Genomic DNA, 12,026 nt, shown 5'->3' with positions numbered 1-12,026 from the left:
AAGAGCTGCATTCAAAAGTAGGTAGTGTTGTCTATTGCCATGAAGCTTAAGTCACAATAATCAAACCTAGCAATATCCAACAGTCATCAAAAAATGTTGTCCTATTATATTATTATATTTTCGTGCAGTAATATTCTGAATGAGTCTGAATCTGTTGCCCTTCTTAACTCTTAATTCTTGTTCTCAACTTATTCTGTTTATCCTCCACTTGTCTGTGCTCAGATCATTTGACATTGAGGCCACGTTCCCCATGGAGTCCATGCTAACGGTGTCCGTGTACGACTGGGACCTGGTCGGCACTGATGACCTGATTGGAGAGACAAAGATTGACCTGGAGAATCGTTTCTACAGCAAATACAGAGCCACCTGCGGCATTTCATCCAACTACTCTGTGTGAGCATCCATGTGTTTTAATCCCTTACATGTTTTAGTTATTGGTTTAGTTATAGTATCAACATATGAAACCCAACACCTGTCTCAAGTACTGTATTACTTTGAAATTTAGTGTCATTTGACTTGGACAAGAATTTTTTAAGTAATAGTAATAACAGAAATGTTATAGTCACTCTCACATTATATTGTATGGGCATCTCAAAAGCCCTATGTTTACTTTATGAATTATAACCTTCTACATGGCTCACTAACCCTTATATAATACTTAAGAAGTTAAATTACCTCTTTGTTATCTATTGATATTAGCCATGGATACAATGTTTGGCGGGACCCTATGAAGCCCAGTCAGATCCTGGTGAAGCTCTGTAAGGACGGCAAGATTGACGGACCTCATTATGGGCCAGGAGGCAAAGTCAAGGTGGCGAATCGAATCTTTCTGGGATCTACAGAGATCGAGGATGAAAATGGTATGGCTGCATTTTTCTCATATAGATCATATAAAACTCCTACATAGGATTAAACATCACTATTTAAGCGTCAAATTAATTGTGATTCCAATGTAATACCATATACAGGTGATTAGAAGTTTTGGACACAGATTTCAAAGTAGTGACAGTGTTGAAGTTATGAGTACATTTACCACAACCTTTGTTGGTTTTTGTTGCAAAGAGAACTTAACAAAACAATATCCCACACATAATCAAACAGATTTCCCATGAGATCCAACTCAATGCTATAATCAAGGTAGAGTATAACTGCACATTAACATTTGGTCTTCTATTGAGGATACCAGCACTTCTGGTGTGTATTCAGTGTATATGTTGATCCTATAAAAGTTCATCAGATGTTGCCAATAATCTTAGAAAGGATCGCATTTGTTTTTATTAAGATTAGGCTATAAATGTCTTAAAGTAAATCTGGTAAAGCTGAATGTTTTGCTCTCCTTTTCCCTCTTTATCTCCTTTTTCTTGTGTCGATATCCCAGGTCTGAAGAAGCAGACTGAGGAGCATTTGGCTCTGACAGTGCTGAACCACTGGGAGGAGATCCCGAGGGTGGGCTGCAAGCTCGTCCCTGAACACGTGGAGACCAGACCCCTGCTTAACCCCGACAAACCCGGCATCGAACAGGTAGGAAAGAGCCCGCGCTTTGTCTGGAGTCATGAAACAGATTGAAATTATAGTGAAATGGTATCTTTATCTCTGTGCGTTCAAAGGGCCGTATTGAGATGTGGGTGGACATGTTTCCTATGGACATGCCTGCTCCTGGACCTGCGATTGACATATCACCACGGAAACCAAAGAGGTAGGTGCGGGCTGTAGCAAATAAGACAAATATCACTATGAATATGATGAAATATATTTGAATCCAATGCAAATTTAATGGGGAAAATGTGTTAATTGCATTCAAAGTGTCTAAAGTTCTTCAGTTTTTTCAACAGAAGATTTAGTTCTATCCCGAGGTTAAATTGTGGTGAGTCTGTTTGACTAGTTAGCTCTCTATTTACTGCCAAATATAAGTCCAACTGTGTGTGTATGTGTCCCTTCCTCCTCCCCTTACCAGATATGAGCTCAGGGTGATTATTTGGAATACAGACGAAGTAATACTGGAGGACGATGATTACTTCACTGGGGAAAAGTCCAGTGACATATTTGTCAGGGGGTAGGTACAGAGGGACGCGGCGACCAAGCCTCGTCCCGTGGGTGTGAGCTGTGTGTGGATTTTTTTTGCAGTTAATCATTATTTTTTTGTTTTGTTTCCATTTTTTTTCTGTGTGCGTTTTTGTGTGTCGTTTGTCGTGTCTGTCTTTGTGTTTGTGGTGTGTCTCCTGTGTGTCGTCCTCTCTCTCCTCTGGTCAATGCTCTGCTGGTGTCTAGCTTTGAGCTTCGTGTTGTTATTTGGAACACTGATGACGTAATTCTAGAGGACGATGCTTTCATGACAGGAGAGAAGATGTCTGACATCTATGTCAGGGGGTAAACACACACGATTCCATCGCATGGCTCGTACAACTACCTCCCTTCCCTCTTTCTTTCTCCCCTTTTCCACTTCCTGTCTTAACTCTCCATCCAGCACGTAACCTCGCTTGTCTTAAACTCTCCAAATAGCACGCTGAAAACTATTGCCAAATAAAAAATTAGCTCAGTCAGGATCAAACCACATAAACAACTTGTTGAGTACAATTATAATCGTACTTGTATGCCAAAACAATCCATTGGCATTCACACAGCTAAAATTCACAGATATGCTGAGATTGAAAGTTTGTTCATGAAACAGCAGAAACCTCTTAGCTAACATGGATATGAAGTCAAGTGCTCAGAGGAATGGATCTTTTGAAAATCTGTATAATCATGACAAATCAAATGGGCAACTCTATCTGCTGAGGAAGTATTTTTATTGTGTTATTGTTTTATGTTTTTATGCTGCCTTGCTATGAAAATGAATTCCTCTTGTGGGACAATAATGATCAGAACTGAACTAAACTAAAATGAAGATCGTGTGATACGATTAAAAGCTCCACAGAACAGCTACTGAATGGACCTTGTGGTGAGATTGTTTTGTCAACTTCTGATAGGTTTGACAAAAAAGGTCCACTTACTATCTTTTTCTGGAGCTTTCACCTCATGGTGTTATGTAATCAGTGGATGAAGTTTGCTCAGTTTTCTTTCTTTCTTTTGAGTCAAACTACTATTTTTCTTTTGTTAAACTACCATTTTCTTTTTTGTCAAATTAAAATATTTTTGTCAAATTAAAATTGTCTTTTTTGTCAAATTTTGTTAAAATACCATTTTCCTTTATTTTGTGTCAAACTACCATTTCCAATGTCAAGAGTGTACTTTTATACTTTAAACTTTTTGCTATACGTTTTGTTTAAAGGTTTGTGGTTTGGTCTTGTATTGCAGATTTTACTGGAAATTACTTTGATTTGATTTTTAATTTGAAGATGTTTGGAGCCTCTTGCATGTATATGAGCAAAGAATATGCATGGCAGTGCGACAGAGCTCCAATGTTTTTAATAACATTGTCATGTTGCAGCCTGTTCCCAATACTGGACCTTCTTCATGGCAGACATTTTGACTTGTTATAAAGTGCAGTTAAATTAGCCTTCTGTCCAATGAAATTGCCTCACAATCAACCCCCAAAAAATATTATGATGTTTTTCAGATGTGGATAATAAATAAACATTGAACTATTATGATCACAAACTGTAAACAGTGCCTGAGAGCAATGCTGCAATTTGTAGTCTGGTAGTGTAATATTGGCCAGGAGGTTGCAACAAATTGAATTCATTTATCTTATGAACTTCAATTAAAGTGAACAGAAGATGGAGCGAATATTCACAGGATGGAGGTGTAATGTGACCATACCTATGGTAGAAAAAGCTAACTAATAACATTAATAGTGTCTCATTCCATTAAGTGTCCCAGTAAGCCATGGCAGTACAGCATGCACAATAATACCAGCTCCTTGGAACGGACACCCAAATGTAATGCAGCCATTATTTATGTACCTGTACCTGTGCTTTTTTCTTTCCATTACATGGAAAATGTCTACAATGAAAAAGGTCTTTAATACATTTGATATGTTATCCAAAGTTATTAATGTCAGTGTTTTGCAGAGCCTCCTCAATCCTGCTTCTGTTAACCAAACCCACTTCTCCCTCAGCTGATGTGGATGTGTCACCTCAGGACTGTACTGTAACAAACAGGGTGCCATCTTTAAACAACCCTGAATACTTAGAGAGTGATAAAGTATGTTAGAAATCAAGACCTTTATTCAGTGTTGTTGAGTTCAGTCGCTGACCCAACCGTCTGCATTGACAGTAAAGACAGCAGTTTCAGATGGATCCAATGCTGTGATACAGTGGTTATGGTTCAGGTGTTGGGTCAAATGAGATAAGGCTTTTTTTTTGACATTGTGTCCTTTGTAGGCGAGCTAAAACTTCCCAATGCTTTCTCACCTTAATCCCAGCCTAATTTATGCCAGTGCATCTCAGTTAACAAATCATAGCACATTCCCTCACATTTTTTCAGTATTTCATAAGATATTTTAAGCTGAGAGTCCCTTGTTTTCAGGATACTTTTTCATGTTTTTAGTGTTGCGTTTTGAGAACTGAGACTGCAGCTTCCCTCCTGCTCCTCCTCACTAATGAAGCCAGACTCACTCTACTGTTACTTAAAGAGCTCCAGCCGGCACAGCGTAACCTAATAGGCTTTGATCCTCTGCTATCTGCATCCAGACACTGAAGATAAAAGTTTTTTTTTTTTTGTTTTGTTTTGTTTTTGGAAAATTTCAGATAATTGTCACTAATGGCATTTCTGCAAGCTTTGTGTATGCATGGCTTTGAAAATAGTGTGAAGCTCCAACATCAAATCAGATTTTTATGTATCGTATCATAACAACATTTTTGACATTGTCTCACACATGTATATAAAAATCTGATTTGCTTTTGGGGGGCCACATTATGTGTTTTGATTTTGACCTATTAGCATCATCTCTCTTGTTAGCATACTGGTACATTTAACATGTCCTATGCTCTTGTTTAAATCAACCAAATTAATATACAGTAACTAACAGACAATTGCGATGTCCTACACGTTAGACCTTAGAAGTGCATGACAAAATCAAACAACAAAATCTGTCTCATTCCACCAAACCACGATCCTAAAGGTCAACCTCTATCATCCTTCCCACAGATGGCTGAAAGGACAGCAGGAGGATAAGCAGGACACAGATGTGCACTATCACTCCCTGACTGGTGAGGGAAACTTTAACTGGCGCTTTGTCTTCCCCTTCGATTACCTCATGGCTGAGGAGAAGATCGTCATCTCTAAGAAAGAGTCCATGTTCTCCTGGGATGAGACTGAATATAAGATCCCTCCTCGCCTCACGCTGCAGGTTTGGGATGCCGACCACTTCTCTGCTGATGACTTCCTGGGTGAGGACTGATGGGAACTTTCCATCTGACTTACCACAGCAAAATGCCAAAGTATCACCATCCTTACTGTCTGACTGCTTTGACTGTCACCGCTCACAGGTGCGATTGAGCTGGACCTAAACCGGTTCCCTCGTGGCGCCAAAACGGCCAAGCAGTGTTCCCTTGACATGATCCGAAATGAGCAGGAGCTGCCCACCATTTCCATCTTCAAACAAAAGAGGGTCAAAGGCTGGTGGCCATTTGTAGCCCGAGATGAGAACGATGAGATGGAGCTAACGGTAAGTCAAGTCATGAAATACTGAGCACGGGCAAAGTCAATGGGAAATCATCATCTCGAAATTGCTTAAGTAATTTCAAAACAGCAGTTACAAAGCCACCTTCAAGGGAGTAAAAGCTGAAATAAATTCAACAGTATAAAGAAAAATGCAAGTAAAAAAAGAACCATTAAAGCAAGAACATAAAAGCACAAATTACAGGAACCACTGCGTTAATTGATCCAGAAAGAATAATGTTAATATCCCCTGTGTTAAGAACAAAGGTCAAGTGTTAGTATATAGATTCCTAGACTCAAGGCGTCTAGCTGACTGACTAATATTCATTTTGATATGTTATTAAACATATGTTGTCATTGCAGGGTAAGGTAGAAGCTGAGCTTCATCTGGTGACAGCAGAAGAGGCGGAGAAAAGTCCTGTAGGACTTGGACGAAATGAGCCTGATCCACTGGAGAAACCAAAGTAAGCTACTGACATGTTGTATTAATTCACAATATTTGTAGAATCGAACTCTCACAAACACACACATACTTGTTTCACAAATAAAATTAGAGGATGGATGTGTGGAGAGAGAAAAAAAGGCGCAGACAAGCCCCTTAAATCTTCTCGTCAAGAAAATCATTCTCACAGTGCAAAAAGCAGTGGATCAGATGTTGCATTACAGCTCATCACCAATCAAGAATAAATAGTTAATAAAGATGTGATTTGGTCTTGTTTGACCCTGTCACTGCTTTTTGCACTGTCAAAAAGCCTCTATTACACTTTCCCACTTGTTTCTCCTCCTACCATCTCTTCAACTGTCTCCCTCTGTCTCCCCCCCCCCCCTTCTTTGTGTGTGTGACTCCCCCTTTCCCCTTACCCTTTCTCCCTGTTTTTGCCTCCATCTGCATTCCTTTCCTTTCTTCCCTCTCTACCTCCTTCCGCAAAGTCGCCCGGACACCAGTCTTATGTGGTTTCTGAGCCCTCTGAAGTCCATTCGTTACTTCATCTGGCACAACTACCGCTGGCTGATCCTCAAGGTCCTGGGCCTGATACTGCTGCTGCTCATGCTGGGCCTCTTCCTCTACTCAATCCCCGGCTACCTGGTCAAGAAGATACTGGGGGCCTGACGTGCTGGTAGCCTCCGCCCCCTCCTCGCTGTCTCTGCTTCTCTATTTAACCCCTTTGCTTCCTGGATTGTCCTACCTGTAGCTCCTCCTCTCCTGTCCCGCCAGAACTCAGTTTCTTTGTATTCGCTCTCTTGTCCTCCACTTCTGTTTCTCCTCTGTTGTGTCAGCTATAGAATAGTCTCTTTTGTGTATCCTTTGCTGTATCTTGTTTCAACCTTTTGCGCAAGCCAATATTTTTTGCCACCAAGTGCCATTACACATCTTATAAGTGACCAGCTGTTTGGTACGGAAACACGCAGGGCCGTCATATGGGAAAGATTCCCACGTGCAAGCGTTCACGTCTTTAGACAACTCAAGACGGTTGTATGATTACAGAGTCGGTCGTGTGAGGATTAAAAATACTGTGCATTGACAATATAACACGATATTCATTAAATATAAGTTTAATTACATTGAACAACGGGCTTTAGCTGACAGGAGGCAGCCATGTTTGTTTGATTTTCTGGCTCTTCCGTATTATCACCTGCCAAGTCAGATATCTGGGAGTTTCCAAGTCCTAATTACAGCTTGGATGTTCACGTGAACACTATTTACAAGTCCAAAACTGGTAATTACGATAACTCAAATATGACATGAACGCGACATAAGGAACCACCTCAAGAGGACATTTTTTGTAATTCATTTCAGACGCCCAGTTTAAAAGTGTGAATCCACAAAATATAGAAACAGCAGTTTTTGTTCAGGATGTGACAGCGAGCATCAGTGGGAGACAAGAGCAGAGCTGCTTACATTTTGCATCAATTTCAGTGACATTTTGTTACTATACTAGGACACTGTACACGCACTGTTGTGAGCTGTGAAGCAAGTCTTATTTTCTTTAAATGCAGAGATGTTTAACTGTAGGTGTCATATCTAAGTTGGTTTATTAATGTGCATTGTAAGGGAAAAAATAATCAAAAATTAAAATGAATTTAAATAAATATCTGATCATGAAATGTGGCCACTGAATAATGTTATAATCATACAGGAATGCGAATGACAAGGTTTCGTATGTTCCATGTCATATCCTGAATATAATTAAAACCAGAATAAGTAACACTTGTGTGCATGTAAAGGTATTAATGGGCCGATGATGACACGACACAAACCAGAAGTTAAATTAAACTAAAATACAGTTAAATTATTGACAATCACTAAGATCAGTCCCCTCAGAGGTGCCAGTGGGCGTCTGGTTAAAGGCACCAAAATGGTCAGAAAAAAACATCAGTGTTTGGAGCTGTTGGTCAATCATCCATCCATTCATCATGTTTTTTACTGTTCAGCTTTCACTCTGTGATGTGATCTTTCGGTCCTCTGAAACATTATACTGATAGAAATGTGGGTTGTGAGCATGCTGTAGTGAAAAATGATACTCATAAATGCAACTTACTAACCACTAATGCCAGCTCTCTCTCTCTCTCTCTCTTTTACTCCTCTCACGTCTCTTCCCATTTCTCTCTTCCCTTTCTCCGTCCACCATCACTCACCCCTCCTCACCCCTTCATTAACTCCCTCCTCCATCCAAATGCATGCCTTCATCTGCAAATTCTTTACTTCATCCCTCGCTCTAGTCGCCCAGACACCACCTTCCTGTGGTTCCTGAGCCCACTGAAAGCCATCCGCTACCTGGTGTGCAACCGCTACAAGTGGCTGATCATCAAGATCGTGCTGGCCCTGCTGCTGCTCATCATGCTGGGCCTCTTCCTCTACAGCATGCCGGGCTACCTTGTCAAGAAACTGCTGGGGGCCTGAGAGGCTACTGGGAGGACAGGGGGGTGGCCAGCTGGATAGATGGAAGGATGGATGAATGGGGGAGGCACTTGTGGAGGAGAGTATGAGGAGTCTCCCTTAGTCTCACCCATAGGAAGGGAGGCAGAGGGAGGAGAAGGCGCTTTGGAGGTCTGGTTGTATTATTTTCTCCTCCCTAATCCATTCTGATCGTCATAAACAGCTCGCCACCTTCCACCTTAGCACCTTAGCTCTGAGGAGAGAGGCAGATGACGACCCCCCCAAAAAAAAAAAAAAAAAGTAATGAGAAACAGTAATCCTCTATCCAATCTGCAGCAAGCCTAACAAATTGAATGCTCAGTATCTGGACTCCATCCTTGAACTGAACTAAAAAGCAATCACTTTGCCACAAAGTAACACCTTCTTCTTTCCAAGCAATGTTACAAATGTTACATGACAGTGAATGTTTCTTTATCTGTTCATACAGCTTATTAAGCTAAATCAAAGTGTTGTGTTAGTGGTCAGACGATTGCATGGACATTCATTTCAAGTGATGCTATAAGGTCTCCCATTACTGCTACAATGTCTGCTGTTGAAAGTAAATAGGGAACAAATTAACAATATTTAGCATTTATATGTTAATATATATAAACATTTAATAAATTGTTTACACAATTCACTGTAATGTAGTTGTAAGCAGATGTAAGGACTTTTTAAGTGTTTATTAATGTACAGTATTTGTCAACAATTCTGACATATTTTATATTATTACAACTTTGTTTTACTATATTGTCATTTATTTATCTGTTTAAAAATCATATTGCGATGATTTTGACAGATATTACGATTGCGATATGATTCACGATTAGTGGGAATGATCATTTTTGCATCACAATTTTCTTTTTTACTGAAAAAAAACTATTAAAATCATGATGATGTGACATTTGTTGGGGTCTGTATCAAACAAACATGTTTTCTTCCATCTGGAGAACAAGATTTGTAGGCCAGGGCATCTCTGCAGCGCTACAGTACTCATAACGCTGTTTTGTCACACATTTTACCTTTATCAAAAAATTGCAGCTTCTGCGATTTGGATTTTGCACTTGGCCATATTGCGATTTTGATAATATTACGATTAAGTGTGCAGCCCTAGTTTATACATCAACCAGCCTCCACTTATGGGTGCCCACAAGAGGAGTTATAGTTAGACAAATACATTAATAAACACTTATATCTGCATATTACTACATTATCATTTATTAAATGTTTATATACTGCTCATAAATGCTGAGTAGGGGGGTTAAAGCAAAGTGTTACCATTTTTTAACTATTATAGCTCTTGCGGTCTTTGCACACTTAAAGAATAATAATGAAGAAACAAAAATATAGATGTCTATTTTCCTAATGAAATTCAATGAGACAGAACAAGATGACTTCAAAATTAATGAAATAATTAATAAGCCTTCTACAGGGTTTAGTTAAACTGCAATGCTAAATGTTTAATCTCTTGGATCAAAGCCAGACTTGGGTCAAACAATTTGCAAATAATTATTATAAATTGTTTTATCCCATTTTTTTATTATTAATATGTAGACCACATAAGCACAAGTGTGTAAATGCTCTTCAATTCACTGTCCTGTGTCACAATCCCCGCTGATAAAACCTCACAGGACAATAAAACTAATTATTTGCAAATATAATCTGACTAAGTCTGATTGAAAAGTCCTCAAAAGTAACAGATATGTCAAGGTTATTTCTGTTTTCTACCAAAATGTAGACTTATATGTCAATATGCATGCATCATTGTGATAACTGACCACAGAGGTCATGTGTGTTGGCATGACTGTCTTTCTCGACACAAACCACATCACTAACCCTGTTGTCTTTAACATTACAGATAACGTGGGAATATGATTAAAGTGCACTTGAGTGGAGTGGTAAAAGGGGGTCCGGGTTGATTCTCAAAACTCTGGCTCCGTCTCTGTATCAGATGGTTGTTTGCAGTGTCCCTTACTCCCTTTCAAATTTGCCTGTGCTTGACCTCATTTGTGTTGCAGTCTTTGTGATTATGTGTTTCACCAGTTACAGAGTTTGCACTAAACTTGCCTGTTTTTACAATGAATTTGTGTTTATAAATCTGTTGAAATGTGTGTAATATTTATTTTCTGTCTGTTTTGGCAATTTGAAATAAACTGAATTCCATGGACAACATGTTTGAGGTTGTTACAGTGGCTATAATCAGTATTTTTATATTAACAGTGGATCTCATGATTATTTGTAAGTCAAAGGGGTCGCCCATAGTGATGAACCCACAGATGATTACCACCCAAATTTGCTGTTCCCCTCAGTTCTACATAGCTTTAAAGCATTTTTCAGCTCGTTGTTTGGGTTTTCCCACTTGCAACTTTACTGTTTTGGTTCACAAACCTAGCATTGTTTTCTGCATAAGCTAGCGAACAAGCTCTACAAACCACACTGCACATTACTGCTACCTCCTCAGCACCAAGTGGCAGACAAAGTTAGCAGCTAGCGTGCAGCTAAAGCTAGCTCCATCTGGGACTACTTTATCCAAGGCGTGGGGGACAGTCCCAGATGGTTCCCATAAAAAAGCTCAAGAAAGTGGGTACGCGCTGCTCTTTATCAGAGGCTGGGCAGTTACCCAGACATTTCAAAACCAACCAGTTAGCCTTCATCCTTAAATTCTTTTCTCTTGTAAAAAATACTGTTTAAAAACACTTAAACCCATAAAGCATAAATCTCACCTTTGCATCGGTTCTCATGCATCAAACCATAATGAGCTCATTACTGTCTCCTAAGGCCAGAGGGCACAACAGCACCAACTGGTATTTGACGGTTGGTGGGAAACGCAGTTGTAGTGGGTGTTTTTTCCCCCACAAGGGAAACAATGAGCCAATTCCAATCTCGAAAACAAAAAGACAGTCCCAAACGAGGCTACTAAAAAGCCGATATTTCCCTCAGGAGTTGGTGGAGACCAAAACAGAGCTAAAAGGAGCTGTTCCTCAGGTGGCCAACACGACTCCAAATCTGCTCATGTTGTGCCATCTGCTGGATGTGGTCACATTAGTTGCAGGTTTAGATTACTACTACTCAGTGTGTGAGAAAGTGGGAGAGATACCAGTCAGTATTTTTTCTTGAAGTGACCTATTCTTCAGTACTCTGCATGTAAACAATGGATGACTGCTGTTTTATCTCATATAACACTGTATGTCTCTGTGCAGTCGTCCCAGTTCCAGCATGTCGTGGCTGCTGAGCCCGATGAGGATGGCGTGTATCCTGGCCTGGAGGCACTACAAGCTGCACTGTGCGGTGCTGCTGGCTGCGGTGCTGGGCTTGCTTTTCCTGGCTCTGCTCTTCTTCTCTCTGCCCTCAGAGCTCAGCCACAAGCTCGTCAACACTGCTGCATAACACCACCGTATGTCTCTGTACTTATTGTGTATACACACTTTGTTTTCCCACAGGAACTGTAGTACATCTTACTGATGTTACAATTTTTTTCTTTTGCAGCTGTAAAAATAAAAACTGCAAA

At 39.9% G+C, this 12,026-nt stretch overlaps 1 protein-coding gene across 7 annotated transcripts in view; it reads left to right on the top strand.

Annotated features, from left to right (window-relative positions):
* Positions 1 to 12,025, top strand: part of otofa (otoferlin a) — an 83,758-nt gene extending 71,733 nt beyond the window's left edge. For 3 of the 7 annotated variants that reach the window (XM_044169347.1, XM_044169346.1, XM_044169349.1), the window contains 9 exons: positions 223 to 393; positions 700 to 860; positions 1,379 to 1,521; positions 1,608 to 1,696; positions 1,955 to 2,053; positions 5,089 to 5,330; positions 5,430 to 5,608; positions 5,965 to 6,065; positions 11,719 to 12,025. In XM_044169347.1, coding sequence (XP_044025282.1) covers positions 223 to 393; positions 700 to 860; positions 1,379 to 1,521; positions 1,608 to 1,696; positions 1,955 to 2,053; positions 5,089 to 5,330; positions 5,430 to 5,608; positions 5,965 to 6,065; positions 11,719 to 11,905 — 1,372 coding nt within the window. In that variant the 3' untranslated portion in view covers positions 11,906 to 12,025. Of the gene's footprint in view, positions 1 to 222; positions 394 to 699; positions 861 to 1,378; positions 1,522 to 1,607; positions 1,697 to 1,954; positions 2,054 to 5,088; positions 5,331 to 5,429; positions 5,609 to 5,964; positions 6,066 to 6,531; positions 6,720 to 8,322; positions 9,210 to 11,718 lie in introns of those variants that run through there. The other 4 variants (XM_044169348.1, XM_044169350.1, XM_044169345.1 and 1 more) reach the window with 2 other exon arrangements.
* The last annotated feature ends 1 nt before the right edge of the window (position 12,026 follows it).

The sequence above is a fragment of the Siniperca chuatsi genome, linkage group LG16, assembly GCF_020085105.1.
Source record: "Siniperca chuatsi isolate FFG_IHB_CAS linkage group LG16, ASM2008510v1, whole genome shotgun sequence".
Lineage (NCBI taxonomy): Eukaryota > Metazoa > Chordata > Actinopteri > Centrarchiformes > Sinipercidae > Siniperca > Siniperca chuatsi.
The sequence above is the reverse complement of the archived record's forward strand: the minus strand, read 5'-3'. Positions and strand labels throughout refer to the sequence as shown.